General features: G+C 53.6%; 2 protein-coding genes across 3 annotated transcripts; one reads left to right on the plus strand and one right to left on the minus strand.

Annotated features, from left to right (window-relative positions):
• Positions 1–1,369: 1,369 nt before the first annotated feature.
• On the minus strand, positions 1,370–10,487 carry MZF1 (myeloid zinc finger 1). 2 transcript variants are annotated; one of them, XM_036013393.1, is made up of 6 exons: positions 10,030–10,487; positions 8,387–8,821; positions 7,884–8,082; positions 7,140–7,210; positions 6,920–7,040; positions 1,370–2,976 (listed from the first exon to the last, which is right to left on the minus strand). In XM_036013393.1, the coding sequence occupies exons 1-6, from the start codon at positions 10,258–10,260 to the stop codon at positions 1,661–1,663; spliced, it is 2,373 nt and encodes a 790-aa protein (XP_035869286.1). In that variant the 5' UTR covers positions 10,261–10,487; the 3' UTR covers positions 1,370–1,660. The 2 variants fall into 2 exon arrangements, with proteins under 2 accessions (XP_035869286.1, XP_028386269.2); XM_028530468.2 differs by having other exon boundaries at positions 7,899–8,082; positions 10,030–10,478.
• A 1,918-nt stretch (positions 10,488–12,405) lies between these two features.
• Positions 12,406–15,028, plus strand: LOC118497797 (CENPB DNA-binding domain-containing protein 1-like). Its single transcript, XM_036013493.1, has 2 exons — positions 12,406–12,664; positions 14,474–15,028. The coding sequence occupies exons 1-2, from the start codon at positions 12,602–12,604 to the stop codon at positions 15,026–15,028; spliced, it is 618 nt and encodes a 205-aa protein (XP_035869386.1). The 5' UTR covers positions 12,406–12,601.
• Positions 15,029–16,383: the final 1,355 nt, after the last annotated feature.

A 16,383-nucleotide genomic window follows, 5' to 3' on the forward strand; every position in this document is an offset into this window, starting at 1 on the left:
AAAGGGAGGCTGAGTGCTGTGGACCTCCAGACTAGAGATTGGCAGCGGGGATCATAGTAGTGCTGGGGAGAGAAGTGAATAGATTTGGGAGGTTGTGGTTGGGGTTAGTATAACTGGATAGATGTGGCATGGGTAGGCTGGGCTAAGGAGGGAACTATGGGCTCAAGTACAGAAGATCCAGGGACAGGCTGGGTGGGCACTGTTGTAGTTTTCATAAGATGACCAATGCTTTGGGCTTCTCCTGGGTTTGTCTTTGGTTCTGGCCAAGTGATGCCAAGTGGTCATTCTATCCAAGCCGTCTGCCTTGCTCATAGTACGGTTCTCTCTCTTAAAGATTTTATTTACTTATTTTTAGGAAATGGAGGGAGATGGAGAGGGAGAGAAACATTGACATTAGAAACATCGATTGGTTGCCTCTGGTACAGGTCACAACCTGGGACCAAATGCACAACCCAGACATGTGCACTGACTGGGAATTCAGCTGCTGACCTTTTGCTTTGTGGGACAATGCCCAACAAACTGAGCCACATTGATCAAAGCAGGACTTCAGTTCTTTTTTGCTGTTGTTGATTTTAAAGATTTACTTATTTATTTTTAGAGAGGGGGAAGGGAGAGAGAAAGAGAAACATCAATGTGTGTCTCCTGGCTGCCTCTTGTGCACCCTCCACTGGGGACCCAGCCTGCAACCCAGGCATGTGCCCTGCCCGGGAATCAAACCAACCACCCTTTGGTTCATAGGCTGGCACTCAATTCACTGAGCCACACCAGTCAGGGCAGCACTTGGGTTCTTAACCCCCAGCCACTTGGCCAGCTTGTAAAGGTATCCCTGGCCAGTTGCAGAAGTGGTGGTCTTTCCTTCCTTTATCTGTTTTTGCAGAAATGGTCTTTCATGGGTGGCTATAACATCACTCTTCATGTTTTTCCTCAGGAGGTTGGTTTGGCAGATGGATGTATACACTTCTAAAGGCTTCAAGTTTGGGGCCCTGGCCTTTCACATCTAAGGAATGTCTTCCCAGGTTTAGTTTTACAAGCACATCCCAGGTCACATCTGGTCTCCTGGGCACAAGTTTGCTACTTTTATTGCATCCAGTGATCTTGGCAGGCTGCGGATAACTGAGCCAGTCCAGGTCCTCCCCTGCCAGTTCGTTTGACCTATGGATGTGTGCGTTGAAGTCATCCTGAACTAATAGTACTGGAATCATAGTAAGTGGGGGAACCTTGCAGCCATGGGCAGTTGCTGCTAGGAGCCACTTCTGCAGGGGGGCCATGGCTGTCAGGAACCACAGTTGCAGTAGAAGTGATGGATATGTGGGATTGTTAGAGAGGAACCGGTGCAAGTAGGGTGGCATTGAGTGTGTGGAGATCCAGAGCCAGGTTCCTTCTACTGTTTATTGAACACCTACTGGGGGATTAGGCCCTGGGCCAGTCTGTGTATACCTATATGATGGCAGGCCTCACAACACCCCTGCAAGGTAGGTGTTCTGTCCCCCTCTGTGTCCCCCTACACACACAGAACTGAGGTGGACACAGAGGGGTCAGTGGGCCCTGGCTACTCTGCACTGTGGACACGCTGATGCTGGATGAGCTTGGTGCTCTGGTGGAAGCGCCGGCCACAGTCCTGGCAGGAGAAGGGCTTTTCATGCAGGTGGGTACGCAGGTGCTACGTGAGCGTGGGTCGCTGGCGGAAGGCCTTGCCGCACTCGGGGCAGGGGTAGGGCCGCTCTCCCGTGTGGATGCGCCGGTGCTGTGTGAGGTTGGCATGCTGTCGGAAGCACTGGCCGCACTCGGGGCAGGAGAAGGGGCGCTCGCCTGTGTGGATGCGCTGGTGCTCCGTGAGCCTTGAAACCTGCGTGAAGCCCAGGTCGCATTCACCGCAGTGGTAGGGCTTCTCACCAGTGTGTGTCCGCTGGTGGCGTGTGAGCTTGAGACGCTGGCTGAAGCGCTGGCCGCACTCAGGGCATGAGAAGGGCTTCTCGCCTGTGTGTACCCGCAGGTGTTGTGTGAGCGTGGGCCGCTGGCGAAAGGCCTTACCGCACTCAGTGCAGGCGAAGGGCCGCTCGCCGGTGTGGATACGCCGGTGCTGCGTGAGGTTGGAGCGCTGCCGGAAGCTCTGGCCGCATTCAGCACAGGCGAAGGGCCGCTCACCGCTGTGTACTCGGCGGTGCTGCAGCAGCACAGAGCGGCGTCCGAAGCGCTCGCCACACTCGACGCAGCTGAAGGATTTGTCACCCGTGTGCACAGCCTGGTGCTCCAGCAGCACTGCACGCCGTGCAAAGCTCTCGCAGCACTCGCTGCAAGGGAAGGGGCCTGGGGGCTCCGGTACACTGGGAGGCGTGGGGGGTCCAGTGCCGGTACCTGGAGGATCACCGTGGATGCGCCGGTGCTGCAGCAGGTTGGAGCGCTGCCGGAAGCTTTGGCCACAGTCGGTGCAATGGAAGGGCTGCTCGCCCGTGTGCACACGCCTGTGCTCCTCCAGGCGTGCGCTGCGCACAAATCCTTGGCCGCAGTCGCCGCAGACAAATGGGCGCTCTTCCGTGTGCGTGAGCTGATGGCGCAGCAGGTGTGAGCTGCGGCTGAAGCCACGGCCGCACTCACCACACACAAATGGCCGCTCTCCCGTGTGTATCTTCTGGTGCCGCAGCAGGTTGCTGCGTTGGCTGAACACCTTCCCACACACGTCACAACGGCCACCTCGTACTGCCCCGGCACCTGTGCTGGGACGGCCTCGGCTCCGACCCCTGGGGGCTGGCCAGCAGATAGTGGTCATTATTCGGCCCACACCCTGGCGGGGATCCTCATCCGTGGGGTCCTGCTCACCTCCTGGGTCGCTGGGGAGCACGAGTGCATGTGAGAAGCCACCTTCTTGCAAGGGTGACTGGAGTTGGCCTGTGAGGCCAGCCACACCATGGTCCCAGTGGAGATGGGGGCTCACAGTGCCTGGGCCAGCAGAGACACTGTCCATCTGGAGCGCAAACCCTGCATTGCACAAAGGGATCCACTCCTTTGTGACAGAACCCACTGTGTGCCCAGAGCATCCTAGCCCTGGGTAAACAGTGTGAACTGCAGGCTCCTGACACTGACCAAGGAGGCAGACAGAGGAGCAGGGACTCCATCTGTGCAGGCATCCCCAGGAGGTGACAAGGGGACAGAATCTCACATGGGGAGGAAGACTAAGAAGCTTGGTACAGGCTTTCCAGGTCTGACTTCAGTTTGCAAAACATCACCTTTCTAGAGGGGCTGTTTGCAAAGGTGGTCCTTGTATCACCAAGTGGGTGAGGATGGTTTCCACAGATGCATAGACGTGGGTGGGTCTGATGTGCCTTGCTCAATGCCCACAGGGCACCTGAGGGACAGTGTGTACATGTAGGCGTGGGATCAAGAGTCAGGGGCTCCGTCTTCAGGGAAATATAAAGCTGGGTGCTATGGCATTTGCATGGCATATGGAGCCCTGGGCCTGCATGAGATCAAATGGAGTGGGGTGGAGGGGTGTCTGTGGAGAAAAGGAGTGGCCTCTAGCCACAGTCTGAGCTCAGGAGTAGATGTTGGGTAATGGAGAAAGTACAAGCAAAGGCCACTGAGAAGCAAGGCAGGAGAATAGGAAGCCCAGAAGAAGTCAAATCAAGGAGACAGAGTATCAAGGGCTTCAGTGGTGGCAGAAAAACCCGTAAGTTATCAAAAGGCAGGTAAATTATATCAAAGGAAATAACTTGTGCACATCAAAAACAACTTAAGTTCAAAAAAAACAAGACAAACTGAGAAACTCTCCAGAGGCAAGGTGCTAATTAACCTTATAAGAATTCCATCCTGGCTGGTGTGGCTCAGTGAACTGCGTGCCAGCCTGCAAACCAAAGGATTGCTGGTTCAATTCCCAGTCAGAGCATATGCCTGGGTTTCGGGCTAGGTCCCCAGTAGGGGGTGCATTAGAGGCAACCACACACTGATGTTTCTCCCTTTCTCCCTCCCAACTCTAAAAAATAGAAATCTTAAAAAAAAAAAAAAAACCTGGGTGCACAGGAAATACACAGTTGAGGGGCAAGGGGAGCAGATAGGAGACCTGATGGGGAGACTGAGGTGGCTGGGGGAGCTGTGTTTGAGTGTGGGAGCTATAGTTGTCTACAGCATGTGCAGCCTGAGGAAAATATGGGGCTGCAAAGGAGGAATCCACCAGGGAACCCAAGGTATGCTACCAGTGTGGCTGGATAAAGACTGGGGTTGTGAACTGAGAGAAGTCCCAAGCTGGAGGAAGTGGTCAGCCATGCAGTACAGGCTGGGCCTGGCTGGCAGCTGAAACCTAAATAGCAGAAGGGGCATATACCAGATCCTGCTTTTAGGTCTGACATGGAGAACATAACCTAAAAGTACCTCGGGCAATTCCAAAGCAAAACAGGCCAGCTGGTGAGGTTCAGGGATCCAGAGCCTGGTACAGTGAGCCTTAAAGCCCAGGGACTGAAGCTGGTGGCTGAGGACAAGGGCTGTGACAGCCCAGTCCGCCCATAGACCTACACAGGAATGACCTGTTTGCTTTTGGTTGGGCTGCAGAGGTATCCTCCTTGAATGGCCTGGGGACCAGATGAACCTTCACTTTGTTTTTTTTTTTTTTTTTTTAAGATTTTATTTTTAGAGAGAAGGGAAGGAAGAGAGGGAGAGAAACATCAATGTGTGGTTGCCTCTCATGCATGCCCTACTAGGGGACCTGGGCTGAAACACAGGCATGTGCCCTGACTGGGAATTGAACTAGTGACCCTTTGGTTTGCAGGCCCACGCTTAATCTACTGAGCTACACCAGCCAGGGCCACTTCAGGGTTTTGATGGACCCTGTGGCAGCCCCTTGCCTAGGGTGATGCAACAAGCTCATAGAACTCAGACAGGTAGTCTGTCAACAGTGCAACCAGTGAGAGAACTCACAGCTGAGGAAACTGGGCTAGCCAGCTTGGGAAGGAAACTAAATTATTTCCAAATCCTCAAAGGAGGGACTGGCATCTATGAAACAAAGACATTATGGAGAAAGAATGAATGATCCTCCTTACTGATAACATAGCAGATAGTGACTTTTGGGAAACAATGGCATCTATTTAAAATTGTTCCATCTTGAAACAAGTAAAACAACAATAAAGTTTTGTTGTTGTTGTTGTTGTTTTATATGAGATTCCCAAAGATGAAGAGCAAAGGAAACAGACCTGATAGTGTCTACTCTGGAAAGCAGATGAGTTGGTGATTGTGTAGCAGACTGGAGAAGGTGAATACTAAATCAGTGGGGAAACAAAACAAAATATCAACATGTTTTACCCTAAGGAAGGCTAAAAAAATTCAGGAGTTGGAGGCACCATGTACCTCTGGCCTTGCAGGGGTAGCGGTGTCATGCAGGTGGAGGAAGCTGTTTTATAAGCAGAGGCTGGGCACAGAACAGCCCTGGGCTCTGCACAGAATGCTGAGCAAACAGTGGACACTACTGCAGCTCAGATTCTGGGTCTTTTTGCAAAAAGGCTGGGTTGAGGTGGGAGACCCTACTGAGGAAGTTGCGGGATAAAGTGAAGCCATATTGGAGCTGAGACACCAGCCTGTTTCCTGGGACAGGACTCAGGTAAGACCTGAAGAGGATTAGATCAAGGTGCGCTCCAAATGGCCCAGGCAGAGTGCTCTACAGATCCTTCACTGGCATCCAGTAACACTCCCCACACCCGCTCATGTTCCCTAATATGTGGGTCTGATCCCCCCCCACCGTCCTTTCCACACCCTCATCCACTTGCTAAGAGCCATCAGATTGGTGGTGATCCCTCGTCTTATGCGAAAGCAGATAACCTGGAGGGAACAGAGACCACAGTAGGAGAAAACTTAAAAAACAAATTACTGCTATCCTTAGGGAAAGACAACTATAAAAACAATAGGAAGTGGCTATAAAAAGGAATGTTCAAAGAATGAAACACTCTTGGAAATTAAAACTGTTAGCAGATATGAACATCTCCACACAAGGCCTGAAAGACACAACTGATGAACTTTTCTGGACAACAGAACACAAGTGGATGGAAGATTGGAGTGAAAAGATAAACAGCCAAAGAACAGGCATTCCAGAAACCAGAATAAAACAAGGCAGCCCTGGCTGGTGTGGCTCAGTGGACTGAGTACCAGCCTGTGAGCCAAAGGGTCATGGTTGATCCCAGTCAGGGCACATGCCTGGGTTGCAGGCCAGGTCCCCAGTGGGGGCTGCAAAATAGACAACCACATGTTGATGTTTCTCTCCCCTCCTCTCTAAAAATAATCTTAAAAAAACAATGGAGAAGGAAATCAAAGAAACCATTCCAGCCATTTCCCACCACTGAGATGTGTTTTTCAAATGGGAAAGGGTCACTAATAATGATTTTTTTAAAAAAAGGTATGTGACTAACTTAATAAGAATTCTTTCTCCAGCCAAACTTTGATATAATGTAAAGTGTAAGACAAATGTGTCTCAGAAACATCCACTAAAGCAAGGGAGTGAATCAAAAAGGATGGGTCCAGGGAACAGGAAGGAAGAGATCAGGAGTCTGGATGATGTCCAAGCTAGGACTAAGAGGCTGGGGTGAACACCTGGGTGATTGGTGAGAATCCTACTGTCCTGCCTGATCCCCACTGTTCACTGCCCCTCCACTCTGTCTACTACCTGTTCTCCTAGTCACTCATCCTCCCTATGCTGGCAACAGAGTCTAGGGGGCACAGAGATGGGAGGCATGGGTTTGGGGAACACAGACTCTGGCCTTGGGAAGATTCACTGTGGTGAGGAGTAGCAGCTGGGGGAACATGGGGTTAGTGGAGAGCTTGGCTTTTGAGGGCAGGAGATGCTGAAAGTTGATGTTACAAGGGATGGGAGAGCAGGGCTAGGAGTGGGATAGACAGGTATGTTACTGTTCACACAGAGGACCCATTCCCACCACACCCATCTTACCTGGGGAGAAGATGCTCCCAGGTTGTTCTTGCCATAGGGCCCCAGGGAGTTCTGTCCATGAGGGCCCCTTAGGCCCAGTCTTGCTGTGGAGAGAGGCCTGGTCCAGCACCATCCCACAGCCCTGAAACCACAGTGGTGACTGCTCATCTGTGCCTTGCTAGGCTCAGGGAGGGACCTACCGGACCCCCACCCACAGAGGCTTGGCTTGTGTGGGGCTTACCTGGGCCTCCTCAAGCAGGAGGGTGGAATTGGCCTCCTGGGGGCTGGCTAGAGGCCCAGAATCCAGAAATTCTGGAGAGGAAGGGTGGGGTCAGACAGCCCAAGGTTGTTCCCATCCCTCTGCCCTCAGTGATAGGCCAGGTGCTGGGATCCAGGTTGGGTGAGAGCTAGGTGCAGACTTGGGGCTGGGTATGGCAGGGTGGCTCTAAGGGCCCAGCTCAGGGGTAGAGCAAAGTAGGGCCCCTGGAAGGCCACGGAGGAGCTGCAGGAGGAGGAGGTGGCTCAGGTCTGTGCCCTGCATGCCTGCAGAAAACTTGGGCAGATGGATAGTGAGTGCAAGAGAGGGACATTGCATGAGGGTCCACACAAGAATGGTGGGTGGATGGTCAGCTGTAGCACCTGCCTGGTAGGTGTACAAGGGAGGGGCAGGCCCCCAGCACTTTGGGGTCCTCCCTCAGCCACACCCACCCATACCCCAGCCTACTGTTTGTTCCCCAGTAACTAGATGACGTCCCCCAATAGATCTCCTTGGGCAGTGAACTCCACATGCCTCTCACACATGGAAACACAGCTGTGGCACTCAGGCTTGGCATTCAAGGGGGCCATGACAACCACTGGCTGGCTGGGATGTGAGGCCTCCATGCATGGGAATGGTTCAGTCCACCAGGTGACTGGCCCAGTGTGCTTCAGACTGCTCAGGCCAGGCTCCCAGGCTCTATTCAGTCAGGCCTTGGGCCCTGCCTACCTTGCCTGCCCTCACCTGGGTCCTCTGTAACCTCGGGCTCCTCTTTCACATGAAGACTCAGCAGTGACCTCTGTGTGGCTCCAGGGGTTGTATCAGGCCCAGGTTCTGTAATTCTAGGCTTGGTTTGAAGGAGTGGCTGGAAGTCAGAGAGCTCCATCTTCTCTGATAGCACCTCCTGGCCCTGCACCTGGACTGTGACCTGGGGAGGTGCCCCCTCTCCATCAGGGGTGCAGGTAGGCAGTTGTGCTAGACCCCATCACAGGACTCCAGGGGTCCTGACAGAGTAGGTACTCCAGAGATCCCCAACCCCCAAGGAGTGCACAGGGAGTGAAGGAACCACCTGCAATTGCTATCCTGTTGTTGACACCCACCCTGCATCCCTCCCAGTGTCCTTGACCCTTGCATAGGCTCTGCTGTAGGTGACCACTCCAAACCACAAGGGACAGGGATCTAGCTGAGCATGGTATCCCCCAGGTTAACCCTGATCTCTGCAACTGCCTCACCCATCTCCGGGGTCCTCCTGGCTTCTGACGCAGCTCCTCAACAAGGGCCACAGCCTCCTCAGGGCTGCCTGGCTGCTGTTCCCGCACTCGGGCCTGGATCTCAGTGGGCAGTGCACTCAGGAACTGCTCCAGCACCAGTAGTTCCAGCATCTGCTCCTTGGAGTGCACCTTGGGCTGCAGCCACTGGTGGCATAGCTTCCGGAGCAGTGCCAAGGCCTCTCGGGGCCCTGCTGCCTCGTCGTAGTGGAAGTGCCAGAAACACTGGCGTGCAGCCTCTGGGCCAGGATCCCATGGGGTCGTCTCCTCCTTTTCCTCCTCAGAGTCCTCCAGCTTCACCATGATGGGTCTCTTGTCTTCTGGGGCTGTGTGCCCTGGGGATCCCAGTGCTGCGGGCCTCATCAGAAAGACAGTCTGGGCTGAGGCTAGTGTCTGCCCCTGGGGGACGAATGGGATAAAGCTGCTGCAATGACAGTAGAGCAAAGTGCTTATTGAGTGTCTACTGTGTGCTGTCCCATCCTCAGACCTGCCTAGGAAGAAGGCAGGTGAGGACATCCCAGTGACCTGTGGGGCTGGTTAGTCTTGGATGAGCCACCTGTTTCTGGTCTCTCTAGTGGGGCCTGCAGAGGCTCTGGTAGCCCCCAGCTCCAAGCAAAGACTTCTTAGGCCTGGAAGTCACTCTTCATTCCCCTGAAGCCTGCCCTTCAATGTGCACTACCTTATCCTGGCCCTGTAGCTCTTCCTCCTAACAGGTGAATGACACAACAAGCCCCACCTGTGCATCTGCACCACTACCATCCCCATGCCAGTCCATTATTGCACCATCCACCCTTCCACCCAATCTCAGACATTCACCTGCCATCTTGGTTCCACAGGGCAGCCTCCCTCCACTTGTCCAAATTCCCCTGTGTGGTTCAATACCCAGGTGGCATCCTTTCTCAGTTCAGCCCCATCCTCTGAGCCCTGCTTATCACATCATGCAATGTCTTGTCGTCTCCTCGGGTTCCTGACTTAGGTAGACCTAGAAGGTGATGGGGGTTTCCAGAGGCCTGCAAAGAAAGGCCCTGTAACCACTGGACCCGAAGACTGCAATAAAGGTCTGAGATTCCGGTCTCGCCTATTCGCCACATAACCTTGGCTGGTGTCTGTGAACCTGAGTTTCCTCAATTGCTAATAAGGACGACCACCACCCCCGCCCCACTCCGCTGCTCCTGAGGCTGTAGGACTTGGGCTTCATGAAGACATTTGTTTATTAAGAGGGTGGATTCCATTTCGAGGGAAGCCAAATTCCGTGAGCCAACCCTCCGCTCCTCAAGGTCCTAGATCAACACGAAAACCCTAGGGGAAAGCTGGACAATCGCTAAGCCGAACCCTGCGGATGTTCTCGAACTACATTTACCAGTTTTGACGCGCAACTTCCGCTTTAGGGAGCAACGCAGGGCCGGTGGCGCCATGGCAACCGAGGGCGGGGCTTCCAAGGTCTGTTGCCTTCCTTGACGCTCAGGGACCTGCCTCGGGCGACAGCGCTGGGCCCGCCTGCAAGGGTTGCCTACATCCCTTCCCTGTATTCCCGGACCTGCAAGGCAGCCGCCACCCCGATTCCCGTCCAAGCCTTTCCTGATGAGAGCCCCCGCCCCCGCCCTCACCTTAGCTCTCACCGGTCCGCTTTCCCGCTCCTGAGCGTGCGAATTCGCCGACTTCCCTTCCCTAGCCGGACTATATCTCCCAGAATGCTCTACGCAGCAGCCCGAGCGCCTCCTTGTCCTTCTCCCACCCTCATCTGTTTCCACCCTGGTCCCCGGGATAGCGTTGTTCCCAACGATCAGGTCACACTCCTGGACGCCTGCTCCTGCGCTCCCCGCCTCTGGCCCAGGCATCGGGGCTCCCGTCGACGTGCGCAAGCTTCTCAGGGGTGATGGACGGCAGCGCTATCTTCCGGACCGCGCACACCTCCCACCATCTCGGCCTCAATTCTCTAAGGGCTTTCCAGGGGATTAGTACGGTTCTGCACCAATCACTGCCCTCGGTCATCCCGGGTCTCCATGGAAACTGCCTGCGGAGCTTGGGGGAGGAGCAATTCCTCTACACCCACCCGGATTACAAAAAAGAGTAACTCCACCCGGTGCTTTCTGGGAGATGTAGTCAGCTGGGCCCTCCGTGCGCGCGTGTGCAACGTTTGCTTTGGTTGGCGTAGGCGTGTCGGTGCATGTCCACGGTAACCTGTGGGGCTGTTTCGTTGGTCTCCTAGGCAACCCAAGGGCGTGGAGGGCGTCGGAAAAGCGCGGGGAACTGGGGGAAAGCGTGGGGCGAGGACTGGGTAAAGATGTGCGGGGTAGAGGGGAGGAGGGAGTGACTGATACAGGGTCCAGGAGAGACTCCAGTATGTGAACCGACGGAGAGAAAGAACAGAGAGGGATCTTTACTCTCTCTGAGCTAGAGAATGTGATAAGAATCCAGCGGGTCAGGGAGTGACACCAGGGGAGACAGGGGTGCCAGAATAGTTAGCAACAGGGACGGAGATCAGGAAGGAATGGAGGTGACAGGACAGAAAGAGGGAGAGGAGAATAGATTCACAGGGGCCAGAAGTGTAGACATTGAGATTCAAGGGACTGACAAGGACCAGGAATACACAGGCAAGAAGGAACAAAGAGACAAAAATCAGAGATACAATAAGATGGATTGAGAGTTTTCAAAGACTAAGAAAAGGGGACAGCAAGAATAGAGCCAGAAAGAGTTGGCGGTAGACTTGTTAGGAAAACTTACCCAAAACTTGACAATGAGACAAAAAGATGAGCAGGAACCCCAACTCCCTAAGCCAAGCAACTCTTTTCAACTACTCTGATCAGGACCCAGATACTGTGAATTTAGATGCTAAGTTGTAAAGGTTGATAGGTTGCAAACGCTCACACTGTCCCTTATAGAAAAAGCATCCCCAGGGTTAGAGTTGTGTCACACTGTAGGACCCTAAGTGTCATAGGACTGTACGACACCTCTGTCCGACCCCTGTGTTCTAGGGCACTACTCCGACTTTTGCGTTTTTATTTAGTGTTGTTTTTCAAATCCATTGTTCCTTCTCTCATCTTCCTTGAATCACCTGTCATCCTCCTAGCTCCCTCCGTGAAGTAAGTCAAAGTTAGAGTTTGTTTTTCCCTTTCTTTTTTAAAAAATACTTTCTAGTCTTTTATAATGGATGACCTGCCCTGGCTGGTGTGGCTCGGTGGATTGAGCCCTGGCCTGCAAACCGAAAGGTCAAGGGTTCAATTCCCAGTCAGGGCACATGCCTGGGTTGCAGGTCAATGTTTCTCTCCCTCTTTCTCCCTCTCTTCCCTTCTCTCTAAAAATAAATAAATAAAATGTTTAAAAAAATCTTATATTTAAAAAAATAATGGATGACCTCACTTTCTATTCTTTTAAAAGATTTTATTTATTTTTAGAGAGAAGGGAAAGGAGAGAGAAAGAGAAGGAGAGAGAAAGAGGTGGAGAGAAATATCAATGCGTGGTGCCTCTCAATGCACTCGGCCATGGAGACCTGGCTTGAAACCAGACATGTGCCCTGACTGGGAATCGAACCGGTGACCTTTTGGTTTGCAGGCCGAGCTCAATCCACTGAGCCATACCAGCCATGGATGTTTTTATGTTTATTAAAAAAAGTCAGAAAGTGTTATTTAGAAAGGTACAGAGGTAGTAGAAGTGAGCCAGCTAGGCTTCTTAGGCTCAGGAAACAATTTACAGAAGCAAAAGAAGAGTTCTTGGAGCTTAGGAGAGAGAAAGGCAAAGAGAAGGTGCTTGGGTGGAGGGTTAAGGGAAAGGCACAGGAGTGCTCCAGAGAGGGAGAGCGTGCTTGTTTTTACCTGTTTTGAAAATTATATGTTGACAGTCGGAAGGGAATCAGTTTCCAGGACGGGGGACAGACATGGAACAAGAGAGAACAGTGTGACAGAGCCAGGAAGGGAAAGAGGTAGGGAGGATGATGGAAAGGCTGACAGAAAGTAGGCGGTTGGAAAGATGTGAATGAGAAAAAAATTAGGCGCCGACACCCTGGGGCTGCCCTGCTTGGACTCTGCACGTAGTAGCCTCATCACCGAACTATATTTCCCGGCAGCCCGAGCGCCCAGAGCGGCGTCGGAGGCGCGCCCCACGCGGCAACTTTTCGCTTCCGCGGACCAGATGGAGGCTGGCTTCAGCCACCTCCGGAGAAAGGTGCTGTGAAAGTAGGACATGGGGAAGGGCCGCAGCCCCCCACGCCCAGTTGAAGCAGCGGGCCCGCGTTGCTGTCGTGAGGTAAGGGCGGTCGGCCGCGCGCAGGCCAGGTTCCGGGGGTGGGGGCGGCCTTTCTTACGGCTCCGGCCAGTGGGAAGGCGAGACCGTTGCGCGCGCAGCCCAGGATGTGCGCCACTGGGCCAATCGGAGTGTTCGACAGCCCCCCGCGGTTTTTCTGGGAAATGTAGTATCGAGAGACCTAGGTCGGTGAGCTCTCCCGGGCGGCAGGTCTGGAAAGCGAGGGAATGAAAGGATCAATGAGTGACTTAAAATTGTGATTGAGTAAGGGAAGGTATGGTTGCGGAGAGAGAAGGATGGGCACGAGTGGCTTGGTATTCGGGGCCTGCCCACCCACGTTGCCCTGCTTCCCCGGCTTGAGGGCCCCGTGGGCTGTACTACCTGGTTTCAAGGCAGTTGCAGCCCTGAAGGTACTCGTTCTAGACGCCAGAGCCACTCCAAATACAGAGAATCGTTAGCCATTTGTCCCTCCTTTTCACGTAGCACTCTTTCAAAAACAACTTTATTGTTTTGGTTAGGTGCTACTTTCACAGAGTTGAAAGTGTAAAAGGGACAGGGCAGGAAGCCAGTCTTACTATTGTACTTCATTTAATAATTTACTCAGCAAGCGCCTACAGAGTGCCTGCAAAGTACCAGGAACTATTATTCCTGGCTTTGGGGATGCAGCAGAGAGTTCTGCAGACAGGGCTCCTGCCCTCGGGCAGTGTATGACAGATGCACAGTAAAACTTAGGTGTGGAGGTTACATTCGAGCAGAGATCTGCAGGAGGAGAGGGAACAAGTTGTATAGACAAGAGGAAAGAGCCCTAGCTCTGGGCGAAAGGAACCACAGGAGCAAAGGCCTGAATCAGGAGTTACCAAAGAAGAGGAGGAGGCTTGAGGAAAGTGAGAATGTAGTGGCTTTTCCTCAGGGAGAGAGGGGAGGCAGGAAGGGCTCTGAGCAGAGGGTGACTGGATCTGACTGGATTCTTAATAACTCTATGTGGAGAACCACCTTCCTCCCCTATCCCCAAGTACTCCCCAGTGGTGGTCAGAGTTAGGGAAGTTCCCTTCTGTGAGAGTTGCCTATGATGGCTGTGGCATATCACTACAAACTTAGTGCTTTAAAGCAACACAGATTTATCATCTTAGAGTCTCGGAGGTCAGAAATCTGAAGTGGGTCTCTGTGGGCCAAAATCAAGGTGCTGGTAGGACTCATTCCTTCCGTAGGCTATAGGCTTCTGTGTTCACGCTGCCTTCTGAGTGAAATCTGCCTACTGTTACAAGGACCCCTGTGATGACATTTAGGGCCCATTCTGATAACCCAGGATAATCTCCCCCATTCAGGATTAATTTAATCACAACCCACAAAGTCTCTTTTGCCATATAAAGTGATTTACTCGTAGGTTCCTGGTATTAGGATGCAGATGTCTTCAGGACACATCCTTATTCAGCCTCCCACTCTGATAACCGATGTCTCTGAGTGAGAGATGTGGAGCTGGGTAGCTCATCTGCTCATCCGTGTCAGGGAGGTGTGTCAGGGAGGTGGGTCAGGGTTTCCAGATGCTCTTAGGAGATTTGCAGGGGCAGGGAGGGAAGAGTGAAGTCTCAGCTGTGTTTTGATCTCATGAGCTAAAACTAAGTGACGCCACGGACTTCTAGAAACAAAGAGTGCCTGGATGTGAGTGTGCAGTACTTTTAGCAGTAGGAAGGGAAGGGACAGGCATGCCTCTGAGCAGGGTTCAGTGCCCTGTGTGAGAGCATGGGAAGGCTGGGCAGTGGTTGGGACTCCCATGTGTTCACATATTAATGCTTATATACCCCCCTCTTACAGAGAGGCCAAGAGGAAACCATTGTGGGCACAGTGGTAGCTACTGTGGAGGGGCAAGAGGTACAGAGGTCGTCAAGGTGCATGGTGCGAGGAGGTGGAATGAAGACAAATCCTCACCTTCAGGTGTTAGGGAAGGCACCCCTTGGTGGTATTTGCCTTCGCCACAGTGCCAAGCGGGACCGGAAGTCCATCACCTTGCATGTGAAGTTGGAGGTGCTTCGGAGGTTTGAAGAAGGTGAAAAGTTGACACAGATTGCTCGGACTCTAGGGCTAGCCACCTCCACTGTTGCCTCAATCCATGTCAACAAGGACAAGATCCGAGCTAATTCTCAGGCAGCTATACCCATCAGTGCCAAGCAGCAGACCCGCTGCCGGGGTGTGGTGATGGGTCATTTGGAACGTCTGCTGAGCCTGTGGATTGAGGAGCAGAAACAGCATAACCTGCCTGTCAGCACACTGCTCATCCAGGACAAGGCACGACATCTCTTTGCTCAGCTGCAGCATGAGCAGGGCATTGGTGCCCAGGCTGAGACCTTTGGGGCCACAATGTACTACTGACAGATAAGCCTGCTGTGGCTGATGCCCAGGCTGCAGCCTGCTACCTCCCAGTGCTACATACCATTCTGGAGGAGGGTTGCTACTCACCACTCCAAGTCTTCAACGTTGATGAGACAGGCCTTTTCTGGAAGAGGCTGCCTGAGCGCATGCTGCTGGCTCTGGAAGGTGCAGCCAGGCCCGGGCCCAAGGCCCCTAAGGACCACCTGACCCTGCTGCCGGGTGCCAACGCAGCTGGTAACTTCAAACTGAAGCCCCTGCTGGTGTACCCCTCAGAGAACCCATGCGCCCTCAAGGGCTGCTCCAAGGCCAGCCTGCCTGTAGTCTGGCGCTCCAACCGCAATGACTGGCTGACGCCCAACATCTTCCAGGACTGGTTTACTGGCTGCTTCTGCCCTGCTTTGGAGACCTACTGTGCCAGCCACGGTCTTCCACACTATGCCCTGCTGCTCCTGGATAGTGCACCCTGCCATCCCGCCCATCTGGGTAGCCTCTCAGCCCATGTGCGCGTTGAGTTCCTACCCAAGAACACATCGACCCTGATCCAGCCCATGAACCAGGGCATCATTGCTGCCTTCAAGGCCCATTACCTGCACCTCACACTTAGCCATTTGGTCCAGAAGAAGGCTGGTGGAGACCGGTCTTCCATGTGGGAGTTCTGGCGCAGCTATACTGTCACGACTGCAGTAGACAACATTGCCCAGGCCTGAGCAGAGCTGCAGCCCACCACTCTGAACAGTGCCTGGAGGAAGCTCTGGCCTGAGTGTGTGCCTGCCAGTACTTTGGAGCCCGACACCGTGCCCCAGCTCCACTGCAGCATTGTGGCACTGGCCAGCCACGTGGGCCTTGGGGACATAGCAGAGGCCGATGTTGTCAGCCTGCTGCAGGCCCATGTGGAACCCCCACCTTTCGGAACCCCCCAGGTTGCAAAGGATGGAGATACCAACAGTTCTGGGCTGCCCTGGGAAGCAAGGAAATGCCTGGCCTCCAAAACACCAGAACTGGATTTCTCTGAAGCCACAGTGGGTGTGGGGACTGAGGAAGCTGATGTGGGTGCACTGAGCCCTCAGCACCTGTCCCAGGCCCTGTCCCACTTCACTGCTGGCTTGCGGGTCCTCATGGAGAATGATCCCAACCGGGAGCACAGCCTGAAAGTATCCTGGAGTGTCCACTGTGCCCTTGCCCACCTCTGGGAACTACACTGGGAAAGGAGGCAACAGGCTCGGGCAGCTGCATCCTGGGCAGGTCCTGAGGTGGTGGCCACAAGGGAGTTGGCAGGAAGTCTGCGCTCACTTACAGAGGGTGGGCGAGTGGCTAAGGACACAGGCCCTGAAGAACAGACCTCTGCAGTTGGCCTG

Source organism: Phyllostomus discolor, chromosome 12 (genome assembly GCF_004126475.2).
Source record: "Phyllostomus discolor isolate MPI-MPIP mPhyDis1 chromosome 12, mPhyDis1.pri.v3, whole genome shotgun sequence".
NCBI lineage: Eukaryota > Metazoa > Chordata > Mammalia > Chiroptera > Phyllostomidae > Phyllostomus > Phyllostomus discolor.